Genomic DNA, 18,294 nt, shown 5'->3' on the forward strand with positions numbered 1-18,294 from the left:
ATACTTTTTTCTATGAATGGCAACATTAACAAATATTAAACTTTTTTGATTTTACAATTTACTTAAGTTAAACAAAATAAAAAGCTCTACAGGTATAATTAAAACAATTCACTTATCAGCCAGTTGTGCTTTATCAACTTAGTTTTTATTTACAACAAAACAAAACTATATAAAACTAACTAAAATTTCGTATTGTATGAAATAGATAGCAAGCACTTTTAACGAATTTTAGTGACCATGCCAGCGGCTATCGTGACGCCTGCCACGCGCAGCATAACGCGTCCCAGTTCCTTAAATTCCGAATATCGTTCAATGCAAATCGGACGAGACGTCTCCAACTCGACCAGAGCACACGAGTTCTGGCCGAGACAACGAGGCTTCTTCTTTACCACCTCGCCGGTGCTTTTGTGTATGGATGCGGTCAGTTTGCAAACAACAGCCGGCTCGATCAGTGACTGATGATGGAGCAGCACCGGATAACCCATTGTAATGGGAACCTTAACGTTGAAGACAATGATGCGGCATTGGAACCGGGTAGTCACAGGGATTGGCATTTGTGGATCACATATAATGCAGCCCACGGTTATATTGTTCACATCAACGCCGCCTAGGGTTACAGAGATCTGATCTCCAGCAAACACACTTGTCTGTGTAAGTTCATCCATGCTCAGAGACTTAACTTGCGCCTGTTCACGACTTGCACCTACGAGCACCTTATCGTTGACACAGAGTGCACCTGTCTCAATGCGACCCGAAATACAAAAACCAGATCCTGTGCCCTTGTATATATCCGTTACAGACATTCTAAATGGCCGATCAACCGCTCGCTCTGGCACCTTGAAGTGTTCAATGACATCCAGAAGATGTGGTCCCTCGTACCAGGCTTTTAGACCAGGCTCTTGGGCACTTTTCGTGAGATTCTCGCCCGTTAAACCGGAGCAGGGCGTAAAGCAGACATCGGATTCCTTAAAACCTGCCTGCTTTAGGAATGATTTCATCTTATGAACAATCTCCTGGAAACGCTCCTTGGACCAACCTACGGTGTCCAGCTTATTGATAACAACACCCAGCTGATTAACCCCCAGCGAGCGCACAAGTATAGCATGCTCTCGGGTCTGTCCGCCTAATTCGAAGCCAGACTCAAATTCACCACGTGTCGCATCAACGACAAGAAGTGCCACATCCGCTTGCGTTGCTCCAGAAATCATGTTGGGTATAAAATCTTTGTGACCGGGGGCATCGAGCAGCGTTACAATCTTTGTTTTTGTCTCTATTCGTGATTGTCCCACATCCATGGTGATGCCGCGCGCACGCTCCTCTCCTGTTTCGTCTAGCACCCATGCGTACATAAAACTCTGCTTACCCAATTTCTTAGACTCTTGCTCGTGCTTGTGCATCACTCGCTGTGAAACGTTGCCAGTATCGTACAGCAGGTGACCCATCAGGGTACTTTTGCCCGCGTCAACGTGCCCAATGACAATCATGTGTATATGGCTTTTGTGTGAGGAGCGCTCCTGCTCGTAGAGCTCCTGTGTATTACGCTGCGCCTGATCCTTGGATACTTTGAATATGGCATTGGTACTGCGTCCCGCTTCGTCGCCGCCGTCAACAGGCGTATTCCGCCCAGACACATTGGGCGAAGCTGGCGCTTTGGGTGAGGCGATGTCAAATCCCCGTCTAGCGTCCTTTGCAGTGGAGAGCGTGATCTTTGTGGGCGTAGGTTTAGGCGTTGTTATAGTCTTTGCAGCTGGCGTAGCATTTAATTTCAACTTTTGTGGACGTCTGTTTTTGTCTTTTTTGCTTGTCTCCTCGTTGAGTATTTCATCGAGTACTTTCTGAATGTTGTAGTCGAAACGCATAGACGTCTCCACAATGCAACGTTCAGACACGGCATCGCCCACCACGCTGCGCACCTCATCCACGCAAGAACTGAGCTTCGCCTGCGCTGTATCATCTAGTTCCGGCATTTGAAAATTTTCGGAATCTCTGCGTGCCTTTTGATATACCTCATCTTCCTCATCCTCGTCGTCGTTATCATCACCATCTTCCGCTTCCTCCTCTATGTTCTTATTCTTCTTTATAAATGCCGACATACTGTGTTGTCCACGAGTCCGATCGAAAAGCCATTGCTGATCCGTTGGCGAAACGCAATCGTCGTCAACAGAATGGCCATAGACATCATCGTAACCATCGTATTCGTCGTTGTAGTCCATTCCGCGTACAATTCTGTGACGCGACATGTTAAACTTTATTGTTTTACTAATTCAGTTAAATTTCACAATTATTGAAAAAGAAAGTAAAATAGAATTTCATCGAATTGCAGGCGACTGAAAGCTCTGACTAATGGAGTTGCCATATTGTTTTAGTGAACTCTCTGGCGGTCCATCTTTGTGTGGAATAATAGCAGATATTGTAATATATAAACTATTTCTTATGTTTCGAAAGTACAATACATTTTACTTGGGCTATATTTTTAAAGAAAACATTGCAAAAATTTAAAAAACTTGTTCATATATATATTTCTGTTAGCGATTAGATTGGAATACAGTAGCATTATCCGGTGCAACTTGTGTTGAACGTGTTTACGCGTGCGATAGTAGTAACGATACTTTAGTTATTCTGTTTTGTGCATCACTAGACTTTCCACTCTTCTCCTCTCTGAACATTATCTTTTGTGTCGCGTAAAATATTAAGGAAAACAGTGAAAATCTTTACGAAGCAACCTAAAAAAAGCTTATAACACACGTTTCAATGTGTCGGAAAATGCAGGCGACGCAGCACTAAGCGCTCGTTCTCCGAGTTTTCAATTATTGTGAACAAAACGTAGGTCTACTTATATTTATGTACAATAACAACTGAAGAAAACAACAGCAACAAGAAACAGTATGTACAACGGCGCACGGGGCTTCTCCATACACGACGCATTCGAGGAAGAGGAAGAGGAGGCGATACGTGTCTATGGCTCCACAGTGATATCTACGCCAATGCGCGGCGGTGTTAGCGGCAGTGCCAAACAAGGTCGCTCCACCGAAGATGTATCCATACGTATACAGGATCCAAAGTAAGTTTGAAACCAGTTCCCCTTTTCTGGAACTAGTAGTAGTGTCACTGGTTCTTGTTCTGGGTCTCTGCGTGGGTTCCAGATGCTTGACAGTTGTTGGCACCATTTGCCAATGGAGTCGTGTGATCCCTTTGTGCTTCACTGATTTACAATAAGGAAGCTTGCAGCCATAAACAGCTTGTTAAAATTTTTGTTCTTTATGTGGCCAATCGAAAACTTTTGCAATTGTATAGGACACATATATATCATTTTATATTGGGGTAAATTTTCCATATTTAGGTTTTTGCAGCTCAATTTTGACACTCCTTGAACCACCTAGTAAGCAGTTGCTATTGAAAATTGTGTCATAGCTGACATAGAACCAGCCCAGGCCTGCAACTAAAAACCAGCTATCGCCATGAAATGATAAAAATCAGACAACTCAACTTGCAGCTTCAGCAGCTGTTTGCCAAACCTTATAATAACTTTACCTTTTGCGGATGCCGTGTGTTACTTTCCGCTTCCTTGCCGGAAATGCTCAAAGTAGCATTCCATACATTTACAAGTGTATGTCTGTGTCGCTAAGTGTGTACGCTAAAAGCGCGTGCGTGCTTCATTCATACACATTATATTTACAATTTCTAGGAGCTCTTCTCTAGTTGATATTCCATCCATTATGCATGCACGTCGCGTCTTAAGGTACAACACTACGTTATTATGGAGATTAAAGCAGACTATAGTAATGCGGATGACGTCGTCGCCGTCTGCCCATTGTGTCAGAAATGCATCCAGCCCAATTTGACATTCAATTGTAAAACATCAGTTGCGCATAAATTTCGTCGTTCCTTGAAGACATTATTTTGCATAATTTTACTTTTTTCACGACATCCAACACCTTGATTTGAGTCTAGCCTTCGGTCGCGGTCGACGCAACGAGCTGCACTTGTTCGACTTCATTGTTATTGAGTAATATAAACATGCACACACATACATATATACAGATTCATTACGAGTACAGTGAAAGCACCACTTGTAAGCCAAGCAGTTATCCTTGAGAAATATGTTTAAAAAATATTTAAATCAAAACAAAACAGTCTTGATTACTTACTCACAAACTTCTTATTGATAATTTATGGGCTTAGTGAAGACTCTACCTAATGAGGGGAATGTTTGCCTTTGAGTTGTCTTCTCTTGCATTAACGCGGAACAATTTATGTTCGTAAAGGGATAGAATATATTTGTGAAAGTGCTTCCTGTGTGCTTGTATGTGTATTGTCTGACTTTGCGTAACCTCAGCGATAAGCAGAATTAACGTTAATTCTATTTCATCCTACTTATTTGCTTTGTTTCTTAATTAACAGGGGCTACAGTAAGTATGCCGAAGATACAACGTCGCGGGACAGTGATTCGCTAATACAGGAATATGGCAATCTGCCCACTGAGGAGACGAACACATATTGCTGGCGGCATCCGAAGGTGCGCGAAAATTGGCGCACTGTCCTAGCTGCCTTTACGCTGCTCGTTGTGGGCACTGGGCTATTTGTAATGGGCACCTTTGCTATCGCTGATCCACACAATACATCACAGGGTGTTGTATTTTTTGTTGCTGGACTCATTTGCTTTATACCAGGCGCCTATCACGTTGTCTATATATGGCTGGCGGCCAAAGGATATCGAGGGTTTGACTTTTATCACTTGCCTCTTTTTACATAAGCGATAGAAGATCAGAATCTTAAATGTAATGGTTGATCCAATTTGAATCAGCAGAACGCCCTCCCCATACTCCCTCTATATATGTATTTATATAAACAACTTATTTTATATTTATGTAATTAACTCAATATTTCTTATGTGTATGAAATAGAACTTGCAACAGATAAATCCTACTAAATATCTCCATAAAAATCCCAAAATCGAATTCTAGCTTTAATGTATGTATTTTTTTAAAAAGAAAGATATGCTTAAAATACAATGTTTGGTATACCCATAAAGTGTAAAAGATACGTATAAAAAACACTAACATACACACACATTATTATTATTTAAAATATAATGAAAAACGAAAGACTTTGTGTATGATGGTAAATGTTGAGCCCGACTTAGTGTTAAAAAAACAACTGTGTAAGCTGTACTTTTATTGAAATTTAATTGCACCAAAAATAACAAACTAAATCGAAGCTGCGCCGACCGCGCAAAAAAGCTAACGAAATGTTTACTTTTTCGAACATGAATCTATATATTAATATAAATAAATAAATAAATATATATATCTTTATATATTTTTAATTATATATATATATATGTATGTATATATATGATTAATAAGCGCCTGTCTAGGCTGCAATTAACTTAGTTTATATAACCTCTATAGAGAGAGAGAAAACAAAGAACCTTCTTGAAAAAAAAAAAAAAAACAAAAAATTAAAACCAAAAGAAATTTATTAGTGATATAAGTGAGTAGCGCTGATACTGCTATACATGCGTTAATGCGCTAATCTTCGAACCCTAACCAATTCTACCCGTCCTCCAATGAAATTATACATACAATTTACTGACACGCTCACACACTCATCAGACATCACATAAAATAGCTAAAAGAAATTTTTAATTCTATTTTTTTTATTACATTTCGCCGTTTAGTTTTTAATGCTCTATTTTTCTAAGTATGTTGAATACGGTTGAAAAAAATAATATGGCATATTCATAAATTCAAAGCTAGGCACAATTATAATGTAAAAACTTTATTTTGAATTATACTCGAAATATTTACGTATACTAAGAAATGCAACAGCTTTTTGCTTTTGACTTTTGTTTATTTTTATTCAATTATTGATGCTTTTTAATTAGAAAGCATTAAAATATATTTTAAAATTTTTAAAAATTTCAATTGTGTTGTAATTTGATTTATATTTGTATTAATATGAACAGAGGAATAAGTAATAGGAAGTATTGAGAGTAATATCAGATTGGAATACATTATATCTATGATAGGTACAACATGAAAACAATGGACTTGACATAGAACTTTATGCCTTTATGCCATATTTATTTTATAATTTATCACTTTTTGATTAGTTAGATGAACTCTTATTCTTTTTTGATTCGCAACCCTTTCACTTATTAGCTAGAACTTTTATCTTGCGGTTGAGAATGGTTTAACTACATGTGATAAAACGTGGGCTTTTAATGTTAAAGAAAAGAGAGTAAATATTTAATCTATATAACTTAACATTTATGCATATTTAATCAGTGCTGGAAGTTCATAATATATTATATATGATATGATGTATAAATTTATATGAATGTCTCATTAATCACAAAACAAATATTTTTTTCAGATTGCTTTTGTTTATAGATTTAGTTAATAACAATTGAAAAGGATATTGTAAAATCAAATTGGCCCGTATGTATTGCTCAATATACTGCAAAAAAATTAGATAAATAAGGTATTGTGTATTTTTGCAGTTTATGTTCTCTATTAAACGTTGCTCGACTTTGACTTTGACATTGACTTCGATAATTAACTATTAGCCTTTAAATGTGGTTAACTAAAAAAGCCCCAATGAAATAAAGTTCATAAAATTACCAATCAAACGAGTCCATTATTATATCTTCTACTTCATTGAGCGAGGGTGGGAGGATATATTAAACTAAGAGTGTGCAATGCATATAAGTAATACACCAGTATGTAGTATTGATGCTCTGAAATGACTCTCTATACAGACTATATGAGTTAGATATTAAATCATGTAGAACTTATTCTATGAATCAAGTTGTTAAGTTTAGTCGCGAAAACAGTTATTAAAGATAGTATTGCGGCATTCGCTCATGAAAAAGCTCAAAGGTCATACTTGACTTTATTTAGCAGTAAATACGTGAGCTGAATACGGTATAAGCCAGTTGAGCATGTTTAGTTCTCGTTCATGGCAAATGGTCACCAGGCATCGACCAAACACTGCAAGCTGGTCTAAACGGGGCCTGGCAACAGCAACAGAGACAGGATAGAGGCATAACCAGAATCGCAACAGGAGGTGCTGGCTGGGTATTTGGCATATACATATATCTATATATTGCGCGAAGTTCATTAGACCTTTTGATGGGCCTCTTTCTGCCTCAATGGGTACTTGTCTGGTGCTCAGCGTGCAAAAGCGCTCAATAGCACGAAATGAAACATTTTACCGAGTTTTGCACAAAAAAACTGATCTAAAAATAATCCACGCAACGGAGTTCGCATCGATAGCAGCCAGAGATGTATGATCCGGAGGCGGAGTCGGACGACGACTGCGAAGTTTACTGTAAGTGGCGAAAAACTCGTGTCGATTAGCGGAACAGAGCCAGAGTATTAATATGCCACTTATGTTTGATTATTATGCAGTCCTGAAGCCCGTGAACGAGTACAACATTGCAGACAAGATTAACGAGGCCAACAAGCAGCTTTTTGCGCTATACGAGGATCATGACAATGTGGGTCAGTTGAATGCCAACAGCATTACCAGCAATCGCAAGGTAACTTTTGCGCCCAATTTGGAGGATTACGAGCCCACAGCGCAGCAGTCTATCCAGGAGGAGCTGTACAGTCCGCCCGCTGGGCTGCTGGAGCAATTGGCGCAGCTGAAGCTTCAAACCGAACGCGAACGATTTGCGCCCATCGAAAAGGAGCCATCCAAGGAGCTGGAGAATACAGTAATGGAGCAGAAGGCAGCGAAGCCACAGTTGGAGGAGGAAATATGCGAGGAAATTTTAGACCTAAGCGAAGTGGAAAATGGCAGCAGTAACAGCTACAGTATGCAGTCTGTACCAGCTGCTCGGACTGGAAGCATAGACCACGCGGATGACGACTTCTCAGGCGTGGATGAGGATGATCTGATTGCTGCCACCGAAACGCTTGCAGCATGCACGCAAAAGCTTCGCATAACACGTCAGAATACATTCGATTTGAATAATGAGCAAATGGCAGAGGAGTCGGATCAGAGGAGTTTGACCAATTTGCTAACTGAGTCTGATTGCGAGGAAGATGAACGCGTTGTGAACGAGGCACGCATCAAGCTGCGGCAAGCTTACAAAAGTCTATATAAAACACTAGATGTTCCAGGACAGAAGCAGATCAATCGTCTAACTGGAACCAATTATGGGCATGAGGATGTGGAAGAGGATGATTTATCCGTCATTGTTGCTAGCTATATACCCGAAGCTTTTGAGCTGGATCAGCATAGCGTTTATTACAAGAAAGAAGGCGAAGCTGATCGAAAGCTGAACACTAATAGCACCAACAAGACATTCTTCAATGCCCGCCATTTTAGTTTTCGCCGTCGCTCCACGCCCACAGCAACAACTGTTGCCAGCGTGCCGGATATCAAAATGAACTATAAGATTTGTTGCGAGCATCGGCATGCGCTGCAGAGGGAAAAGCTACCTCGTTACACAGGCTACATGTCCGAGTACGGCCTGAGTGCAAAGCAGCTACAGCAACGTGAACAACAGATGCGACGCAAACAACGCTTTGCCATAGAACAAACGCTGAACCGAAACGAACATGAGCTGAAGAAAATGCAAGATAATGAACGTGCCTTCACAACCTGGCTGAAGAACAAAATGCGGTATCCCATCAATAAAACACGAAACATGTTCGATGCAACTCGGAAGCGAGGAACTGTGGTAGCTGCAGCCAATCCGAATGCCCACCAGCAACGAGAGCGGGAACTACGATTGAGTCGCAAACGTGACAGCCATGAGGTTTTTCATTATCGTCATCTCCTGGGAAATTGGAACTAGTAGGAACACAATAACTACATAGATATACATATTTACGTATTATAATTATTTAATTTGTATTACAGTTTTCATAAATGATGCAATAGGTGCAGGAAAAGAGAAGTGTAAAGAAGTTTGTGGTGAAGTAGGTTCAACAGTGAAATACAATATGATGTACAAAACGGACATAGTATATTGTAAAAAAATTAGTGGGAGTGTGGTAGGAGTGTGTGTCTCCAAAAATGTACAGATGTATTTGTAGTTGCCTGTTCTGTGTGTGTGTGTACTTCCTGTCCTATTTTAACTACCGCTACATGTGTCCTTGCATGTGTCCTTAACGTCGCGACTTTTTCGATTTGTGGCCATTGTCGCGACTGTCTTCACGGGAGCGTTTCCGATCCTTATCCTTGCTGCTATTTTTGTGCCCCGACGATGAGGAGGAATGATGCTTGTCGCGATTATGATATTTATCCTTAGACGATTTCGATGGGCTTTAATGAGAGTAATAAATTTATTTAAATAATAATTCAATTATTTTAGTCGGTTGAGTTGGAGTTGAAGTACAATTTTGAACAAAATTTTTGCATAATTTATGAAGTAGTTTTTTATTCTATAACGAAAAAACATTTTAATGTATGATTTACATTAGAAAAAAATTGGTCAGTAAAGTAAGACTTTAAAGCAGTTCAACTATATAAATTCTATGGAATTAATTATTTATAGAGCTTTAATTCGATTTCCTGTCAAGTTTCTCATACTCCTACTATTTTTTAAATCAATTAATTTTATATTACCATATATCAGCTATATTAAAAAATTCAATATTCCAATTCTAATTCAAATTCGATTTTCTATATAATAAATATATATTTCTTTCGACTTTAACGCAAAAAGAAGTCTTATGAAAAATATTTCTTCTGCTAATTTTGGTTCCTTTTGTCAGCTGCTAATTGTATTAGATATTGGGACATTATATCAAATAGTTACTATACAGTTGTTGTATAAAGGAAAAACTTTTAAGATATCTTTAGCAATTTTAAATTTCAATCTAACCTTATACGTATATTAGTTAGAAGTCTTACCTATTTGCTAAAAAGTCATTAGTTGAAGTATTAAAACCAGAACGCTCTTAAGAGTGCCTAACTAAATCCTAACTAAAAAATTGAACATTTTTAACAAATTAATAATTAATAATTACTTCATAAATAAATTCCAAAAACAATTAAATTTAAAGTCGATTGCGGATGATCTTTGTTCGATCGAATAATTAAACAATTAACGTGATTTGTTGATGTTGTGTGTGAAATGTATGTGTATGTATGTATGTTGCGTGCGTGTGTGAATACGTTAACAAACCTAGATGAGCTGCCATGTTTGGAGCTGGAGGATTTTAAATGTGAAGAGGAATTCGACTTATGCTTTTTACTGTTTGACGATCGCTGCTCCTCGCGCTCGCGACGACTGTGTTTGCATGAATAAGTATAGTAATTAAACAAATTAGAGAAGAGAGAGAAAGATAGAGAATTTAAGAAAAAAAAAAACATACACATATGTGAATGTCCTTGACCCTCTGCTTACCTGTGCTTCGAGCTTTTGCCATGCTTCTTTGTCTCGAATTTTCCGTTGCGTTTATCATCGGTATTGTAATCATTGTTACGATCTTCCTCTGCGGCCTCACGCTCCAAATCTGACCAGTCCTTGCCAGATTCCTCATCAGATCCCAGCTCTGCAAGGTAGGCATATGTAAATCGAATTAAACGAAAAATTTATGTAAATACCATCACTGTCATCACTTTCATCCTCGGAAGCTTCCGAATACTCGGAATCATCTTCATCAGTTTCATCGTCTGATTCGGCATCTGTAGGGTTATAGGCTTCATCCTCCTCTGATTCAGCTGATTCGTTTTCGTCTTCGCTGCCTGATTCCGGATCCAAAAATGTCCAGCCGCCTTGTTCGAAGAATCCTTCAGGATCATCGGTAATTGTCTTCATGATCTTCTGCCAGTTGAGCGATTGCACGCCTTCAGAGTAGCGTATGTCGCAAGAGCTGCAATGACAATAGGTTGGGCAAAACTTATGAAACACAAATGCAGAGGTCACTCACTTCAACCATTCCTTGACGTGATCCAGCATATTCATGGGTATGGCATTTACCATGGCCACTTTTTTGTTGTACTCTTTGAATACAAAGATCATGTCAAAGTTACGCAAATGAAACTGAACTCGCTCAAAGTGCACCAGCTCCACATCGTCCAGGGTGATAACAAATGGTGGCCACTCGGTAAGATTGACCAACGATCCAGATGTCGGCTGCAACGTTACTGTGCTTCGGAAGGGTGCCCCAGGGAAACCTAATTCACGGAACGGCGTATCGAATTCCACTTGTGCCTTGGTCATCGCTTCAACCTTTTCGCAAAAGCTCTTGAAGGCCGTCTTCAACTTTTGGCGAAGCTCACGTTCCGCCTGCTCAGCAGCTAAATCATCACGATCGTGCATATGCTGATGCTTGCCCAAATCTGTGGTGATTTCTCCAACCTCCGTATAAAACTGTACATCGACATGTTTCTTTTTGCCAAACATAATTGCGTATTTCAAATGAAAATGAAGCAGTATAATCATTTCACCATCGCAAGGCTGGAAAAAGGCGCTCTTTATGTTATTATAGAGGATGTCAACCTTATCGCCGCGCACAGAGATGTAGCGAAAGCCATTGGTATGCGCCTCCAAGCTGCCCGTCATGCGTTTCGTTACAATATTGGGTCGAATGTACAGATCCTTTAACTTAGGATTACCCTTGTTTTGGGACAATATAAGTGTATCTTGTTTAACCAAATCCTCTTTTTCACGCTCCTCAGCCTCACGAGTTTTGAAACGTTTTTGCACCTCCTTAATCAAACGAAACGCATTGTTCAGATTGGCAGATGGAGCCGCTACCTCGCCGTGTTCCTTCACGTTTGAACTGCGATAGGTGCTGCAATTGATAATAAAATATAATGTATAGATGTATAAAAAGAGCACAGTTTCTACTTACACCTCCTTGACAAAGGTCGCCTCTGGTTGCGGATAGAGTCCGCCTTCGTTGCGTCCCATTGTGGCGCCAGGATGAAAAAAATTTATGCGCAGATACGTATACTCGCCCTCTACAGACTGGGATATATTCTTAATTGTGGATATGTGGAAGGGCACCTGAATGCCAAACACTGGCATTATGACTGTCTCATATTTTTTGTCCACATACAATTTGAGCTCCTTAACCTCCGGCTCCCGAGGTATTTGACTCATGGACTTGTAGGATACTGTATTTTTGCGCACCTTCTCCACCTCTTTGGAATTGCCCTGCTTCGCTAAACGTTCGCGTGCCCGTTCGTTGAGCTGCTGAGCTAGTTCACGTTGATGTTCCTTGCGCTTCTCCTCGGTGTTGATCTCATTTCGCAGCTTGGACTCGAGCACAGCATTGCGCTTGCTGCGACCTAATATTTCAGTGCCTTGATCAGCCTTGGCGGCCTTCTTATCATCCGCATCTTCCTCCTCATCGTCATCGTCTTTGATGAAAATGCCTACATTCTTGATTTTTTTCTTAGAGGGTGTCATCACATTTGCCGGACCCTGTTCTCCTACCAGCACAGTGTCACCAATGAACAATGCATAGGTTTTGCCCTCCTTATCTGTGGCTTCAGGATTGGTTAAATTCGAAATGCCAACGTGCAGATTGAAGACCATGTTCTTTTTGATTAGCGCCTGACACTTGGGACCAATCACGATTGAATTTTCACGGAATTCCAGACCCATGGCAAATCCAAAACTCTTGGTTAGATTCTCAACCATACTGGGTTTCTCCTTTTTAACATAAGCAAGCGTCTTATCGTACACCTCACAGAGCTTGGCACTGGGGACAAGTAGCTTGAGTATCTCCTCTTGTACATTTACCAGAAACGTGTAATTCTCCTGCATCGCCTCTGTGGGATTTACCAAAAAGGTACGTGAAATATTGGAGCAATAAGATTTGTAGCGCGCGCCCAGCGAGCACACAATCACCCCAAAGTGCAAATGATTTTTATCAGCAGCTGCAGAGAATTTCAAGCTATAGGCGCCGCCAGACTGAATAATTGGAGGATATGCCATGTCAAGCGAACGTGGATCCAAGCCGCTTGTATATTTCTTTTCAGCTATAGCTGCTTCGCAGCCATCCGCCAGCTTAGTGTGCTTTACTTTCTGCAAATAGTTAATTGAAATTATATACAATTGAATGGAATTTTATTGAGGTACAACCTACCCTATCCGAATCGATGATGTCCATGATTTCATCTTTCAGATACTTGTTGAATATTTCCATGGAAACCAGCGATGCCTTACGTATATTGTTGATCTCTGACTCGTCTTTGGGACACATCAAGTATGCAATTATGGTGCTAATGTCCACATGTTCAAATTTGGCAGCAGTCAAAAGCTTTTTCCAGGATTCGCTGAATTCGCCAGGAAACGCATCCTTAGTGAAAACGCCCAATCGTTTGCCCTTCTTGGAATTCTGCATGGTTGTAATTAGCTTCTCAAAGTTTGCCTGATCTTTGTCGTTCTATTGCGATCAAATTTGATAAGCAAATTGTATATATGTGGTTTTTATTGCCAAACTTACACGATCCCGCACGAGTAGCTTGATTTCCGGTACACCTTCTTCGTTGATGTTTTGTGCCTGCTTAAGGAACTCAATTTTCTTTTTGCTAGTCAGAAAATATATGGCATCCGAGGCAAAAACTGAAATTGTGTCCGTCAGTTCGTAGCCAAGCAGCCAAAGCTGCAACGCCATAGACTTTGAATAGATGACATCCTCATCTACACCAACGACGCTCATGATGCAGTCCAAATTGCTGAGCACATTGTCGTGCCCAGTGCTAGGCGCCTGTTGAAGAAAAATGAGAATTTTGCATTAGAAAGAAATTAAAAATCATTCGTTCTAACCTAAATTGTTGCTGGCATTATTTTTGTTATTATCTGTTTTCTTTTTTGGTCATACATGACGAAGGATTTCACAATATCATTTCGTTATTTCAGCGTACGTCGAAATAAACGTGGACTCGAAAAACCGTAACATTTACGAGTTCTGAGCCCGGCATGCAAACAGATTCCTGGACTTACCTTCCATTCTGTATACAGGCGTTTTATTCGACGAACAAATGATTCCTTATCTATGACAAAGCTCGACATGATGCCAGCTAAAACTTATTACGTTGCTAATATGTTATCCGTCTTACTTAATAATTTAACACATAGCGCAAATTCCGCCAGACGGACGATTTGCAAAAAAATGCGCGGTGGCCGACGCGTGGACATTCACGTGTTGACGGAAAGCACAATATGTTATCGAATTCGATATTAGATTGTTGTCGATACATTGATTGACGGTTGAACGTGACTTACGATAGCCTGAACGATAGTTTACCCTGCGAAAAACGATCGTCTCCGCTCTAGTTTAACAATAATCAGCTGTATGTCAGCGAGAAAAAATGGGCGAGTTTCTTAATGAAAATAATGCGTGTGGTCAAAATTTACTGAATATTGTTTCTGTGGGCAACTCCATAATTGCTGAAATACTACGACTAAAAGAATATGTGCCCAGCATTTACAGGTAAGCTTTCGCTTACGACAATTTAAATTCCAAATTATTTTTTGTGCTTCGCAGATTGGAAACCGCAGCTGATAAACAAAAATATGCAGATATTATTTTAGACTTCAGCTATTTCAAAGTAGCTGAATCGCAAGAGAAGAAGATTGAGGATAGCCCAGTAAGTATAAGGGTAATAGTGCACGCCTGTCATTTAAACTATGTACTGTATTTTTATAGGAGCTTAGCGACTTGGATTTGGAAACTCGCACAAATCACCTGCAGTTGATAACTCGTTTCTACCGGGCCTTTCAGAGTGTGCATCATTATGCTACAGACTTGCATCAGTATATTGAGGAACTAAACAGTGGTTACTATATACAACAAACGCTGGAGACGGTGCTGCAGGATGCGGAGGGAAAACAGTTATTGGTGAGTGAGTAAATGATATAAAGAAAATAAATTATGTATAAATCCTGGTATGCAGTGTGAATCGCTCTATTTGTACGGCGTTATTTTGCTCGTCGTGGATTTGCATATACCAGGAGATGTGCGGGAGCGCCTCTTGATAGCCTATTATCGCTATAGCGGCGGCGATGCTACGCCCAGCGGCGATGATAGTAACATTCATGATGTATGTCTGTTGCTGCGCTCCACGGGCTTCATACAGCCGGTACAGAATCACTCGGTGCTTCCAGTGAACAAAACAGTGGCTGTACCCAACTATCCGGAGTCTTACTTTGCACGCTTTCGCTTCGATACGAACTTCATAGATTTGGTTTTGGCTCGCTTGCGCTGTGATGACATCTACAACCAGCTGACAATCTATCCACATCCGACGCATCGCACCACAGCGCTGTCCACTCAGGCTGTGATGCTTTTCGTTTGCCTTTATTTCTCGCCCCAGGTGCTGCATACACAAAGTGCCCAGATGCGCGAGATTGTCGACAAGTTCTTCAACGATAATTGGACGCTTTCCATTTATATGGGAATCACTGTGAACTTGATAGATTCTTGGTCATGCTTTAAGGCCGCAAGTACCGCTGTGGCCCATGTGGTTACACCTATCGCTCTGGACACTCTTTGCAAGCAGAAGCGTGAACAGATGAATAAAACACTTCAAAAAATCGAAGAGATTGTACGTGAAGGCGTCTTGGACGATGCATTTGTGCTGGAACATGCCAATCAGATAATAGTGCTGATGCGACAAGCTAATGTGCTGTTACGATGGTATTGTCTTCACACACGACCCGCCGTACTTCTAATTTTTAACCAGACGACGATGTTAGCGCAGCTACATCAAAAATTGCTTACTGCACTTAAATTCGACTCCGGTATGCTCTACCACCTGTTGCTGGGTTGTGGTCAATTGGAACTGAATGTCAGGGAGCTATTGGTTGAGCTTCGAAAGAATCGCGAACAGCGGTGGACGGACAATCGGGATGAGGCAATTCAGTATCTGGGAGAATTAAGTGAATCCTTTGCGGGATCGCGACCATTAACCAAAATCGAAGCGAATCCTCATCTGCAGGAGTGGTTTGGTCAGATCGCGCAGCGTTTACAAAAACTTGAGTTGAATAAACCACAAAAGTCGGGACGACTGATTATACAGGCAATGCAGGCATTGGACGAAGTTCAGGAATATCACAACTTACATGCAAATATGCTGGTCAAGCAGCAGCTGCAGGAGACGCGCGACTTATTAAATCGCATGGCCCAGGTAGGGTTATGATAGTATTATGATAGATGCTTTCGGTGTTAATGTTATATATCCTATAGTTAATCAACCTAAAAGAAGATATCGAGATCCACATTCAGATGATTAGCGACTTTAGCTACGCCTGGTGCTTACTGCAGCGAGATTTCACTGTGATCATGCAGAATCACATTAAAGCCCTACCACCCGCTGTCATTAGCATAAGAGCTGTGTTCCTGAAGCTGGCCAGTACGTTGGAGGTGCCCCTAATGCGTATCAACCAAGCCAAAAGTGAAGATCTGATCTCTGTCTCCAACTATTACAGCACAGAGCTGGCAAACTTTTTGCGACGTGTGCTACAAATTGTGCCGGAGACGATGTTTAGCATTCTGGCAAGAATTATACAGCTGCTGACCAATGATATTAAGGAGTTTCCAACACGTCTTAATAAGGATAAGCTACGCGAATATGCGCAATTCGAGGAGCGTGCGAAGGTGGCGCAGCTCACCAATTCCATTGCAGTCTTTACGAAAGGTATATTAATGATGAAGACGACTTTGGTGGGAGTCATTGAGCTAGATCCTAAACAGCTGCTTGAGGATGGCATACGTAAGGAACTAGTCAATCACTTGGCCAACGCCTACAATTTAGGTCTGATATTTACGCCAGAGAAGACCAAGACGTCTGTACAGTTGCTCCAGGAGAAACTCCAAGCGCTGGCTAAGACCATCGAGGGCTATCGCCGATCCTTTGAGTATATCGAAGACTATTTGCGTGTACAGGGTCTGCGCATATTGCTGGAAGAATCGCAGCGTATCATTAATTACAATGTGGAAAAGGAATGCAATTGCTTTCTGCGAAACAAAGTACAGGATTGGCAATCCCGCTTCCAATCCCAAACAATACCAATACCAAGCTTTCATCCACTGCAAGGAGATGCCAGCAAATCGAACAATTTCATTGGGCGTCTTGCAAACGAAATCTTGCGTTGCACGGACCCAAAACAGACGATTTATTTAGATTTGAAGTGCACGTGGTATGAAAAACGTGCACCGCATCAGCAGCTGTTAGCTGGCTGTGCCTTCTTTAGCGTGCTCCGAGAGGCCATGGCGCCAGCTGGGATGGTGGGTCTAGAGCGGCTTTACGCGCACATGCTGGCCGATGAACTGAAACGTAATATGGACAGACTTCAAAAGAATTTAAGTACGGATCGAATGTGGTGTGATGCGTTAAGCAGCCTGACCAAGGAGCTAGAATCGCGTGACTTTCCCGGCGAACTGGCCAAGCAACCGCTTAAGTATTATCAAGGCTATACGCAACGTTGGCTAAAGGTGTGGCCCACACTTCTTGACTGGATACTTTCTATAGGACACAAGCAGTTGCTGCGTCAGCAAATTGCCGGGGAACTAAGCTTTAGCAGCAAGTGTGATGCCAAGTTACTGGAGAATACAACGGATACGCTAAATCGGTAAATCGGGTTGACAAAACAAAGCTTGACAGTTTGCCTAATCATTCTCTAATCTACAGCGCCTTGTTGCTGGAACTCTCCAGTAATATGAAACTGTACGATGAGCAGGGCGTGGGAATGTTCACCGAGCTGCAAGAAATACTTCACTATACGGGCAATTATGACCCGCTGGAGCAGATTTTTATGGCTCCCAAAAATACACACAATATGTCCTTATTTCTTTTCCTCTTTACCATTGCGCATGTTGTTCGTTTACAGCATTCCACAAATACGGACTGTTTGCTGCCTAAGACTGCTAAAGATGTCATCGATTGTGTGCCCCTGATATTGGGGCTACTAACAGTACTTAAACAGTTCCACAAGAATGTCAAAATGCTGTATATCTCCTACATGTGCCAGTATGTTGTAATTGTGGCAGAGGCACAGCTACAGTGAGTATAAGCCATTTGAGATTTAGATTAACACTTCATTAACAATTTTTATCTTTATAGGGATAAAGAGTTGCTGGGTGCAGAGGTGAATACTATGCTGCACTTCCTGCATGCATTCGTACGCATGGCTGGTTTGCCACTTAGTGTCCTAGAGCAGCGTATACCCAATATGATTTTAAGTGAGTTTGATTATTTAGCGACCTCTGTCAAGTAACGCTCAATTACATATATGTAAAAAAAAAAAAATAATAATAAATATGTAATATAAAATATTAAGTTGGCTTGTTTATACTTCCAAAAGTTAAAAAT

The 18,294-nt window shown here is 40.7% G+C and overlaps 5 protein-coding genes across 8 annotated transcripts; 3 read left to right on the forward strand and 2 right to left on the reverse strand.

Moving 5' to 3' along the window:
- Positions 1–122: 122 nt before the first annotated feature.
- Positions 123–2,368, reverse strand: LOC111596943 (HBS1-like protein). The gene has a single exon (XM_023311398.2). It carries the CDS (start codon positions 2,238–2,240, stop codon positions 219–221), a length of 2,022 nt encoding a protein of 673 aa, XP_023167166.1. The 5' UTR covers positions 2,241–2,368; the 3' UTR covers positions 123–218.
- Positions 2,369–2,477: 109 nt separating this feature from the next.
- On the forward strand, positions 2,478–5,244 carry LOC111596944 (transmembrane protein 134). 2 transcript variants are annotated; one of them, XM_023311400.2, is made up of 3 exons: positions 2,478–2,823; positions 2,885–3,061; positions 4,402–5,244. In XM_023311400.2, the coding sequence occupies exons 2-3, from the start codon at positions 2,886–2,888 to the stop codon at positions 4,751–4,753; spliced, it is 528 nt and encodes a 175-aa protein (XP_023167168.2). In that variant the 5' UTR covers positions 2,478–2,823; position 2,885; the 3' UTR covers positions 4,754–5,244. The 2 variants fall into 2 exon arrangements, with proteins under 2 accessions (XP_023167168.2, XP_023167167.2); XM_023311399.2 differs by having other exon boundaries at positions 2,478–3,061.
- Positions 5,245–6,935: 1,691 nt separating this feature from the next.
- Positions 6,936–8,816, forward strand: LOC111596958. The gene is made up of 2 exons (XM_023311417.2): positions 6,936–7,335; positions 7,416–8,816. Exons 1-2 carry the CDS (start codon positions 7,290–7,292, stop codon positions 8,810–8,812), a joined length of 1,443 nt encoding a protein of 480 aa, XP_023167185.1. The 5' UTR covers positions 6,936–7,289; the 3' UTR covers positions 8,813–8,816.
- Positions 8,817–8,880: 64 nt separating this feature from the next.
- Positions 8,881–13,993, reverse strand: LOC111596957 (FACT complex subunit spt16). Of its 2 annotated transcripts, XM_023311415.2 has the most exons (9): positions 13,925–13,993; positions 13,425–13,688; positions 13,065–13,364; positions 11,823–13,003; positions 10,896–11,762; positions 10,570–10,838; positions 10,370–10,517; positions 10,148–10,252; positions 8,881–9,282 (listed from the first exon to the last, which is right to left on the reverse strand). In XM_023311415.2, the coding sequence occupies exons 1-9, from the start codon at positions 13,991–13,993 to the stop codon at positions 9,126–9,128; spliced, it is 3,360 nt and encodes a 1,119-aa protein (XP_023167183.1). In that variant the 3' UTR covers positions 8,881–9,125. The 2 variants fall into 2 exon arrangements, with proteins under 2 accessions (XP_023167183.1, XP_023167184.1); XM_023311416.2 differs by lacking the exon at positions 10,148–10,252 and having other exon boundaries at positions 8,882–9,282.
- A 248-nt stretch (positions 13,994–14,241) lies between these two features.
- LOC111596956 (WASH complex subunit homolog 5) lies at positions 14,242–18,214 on the forward strand. Of its 2 annotated transcripts, none has more exons than XM_023311412.2 (7): positions 14,242–14,414; positions 14,469–14,571; positions 14,631–14,822; positions 14,878–16,110; positions 16,170–17,554; positions 17,614–17,985; positions 18,046–18,214. In XM_023311412.2, the coding sequence occupies exons 1-7, from the start codon at positions 14,293–14,295 to the stop codon at positions 18,197–18,199; spliced, it is 3,561 nt and encodes a 1,186-aa protein (XP_023167180.1). In that variant the 5' UTR covers positions 14,242–14,292; the 3' UTR covers positions 18,200–18,214. The 2 variants fall into 2 exon arrangements, with proteins under 2 accessions (XP_023167180.1, XP_023167182.1); XM_023311414.2 differs by having other exon boundaries at positions 14,243–14,414; positions 15,298–16,110.
- Positions 18,215–18,294: the final 80 nt, after the last annotated feature.

This window comes from Drosophila hydei, unplaced genomic scaffold, assembly GCF_003285905.1.
Source record: "Drosophila hydei strain 15085-1641.00,03,60 unplaced genomic scaffold, DhydRS2 tig00008140-arrow-arrow-pilon, whole genome shotgun sequence".
Taxonomy (NCBI): Eukaryota; Metazoa; Arthropoda; class Insecta; order Diptera; family Drosophilidae; genus Drosophila; species Drosophila hydei.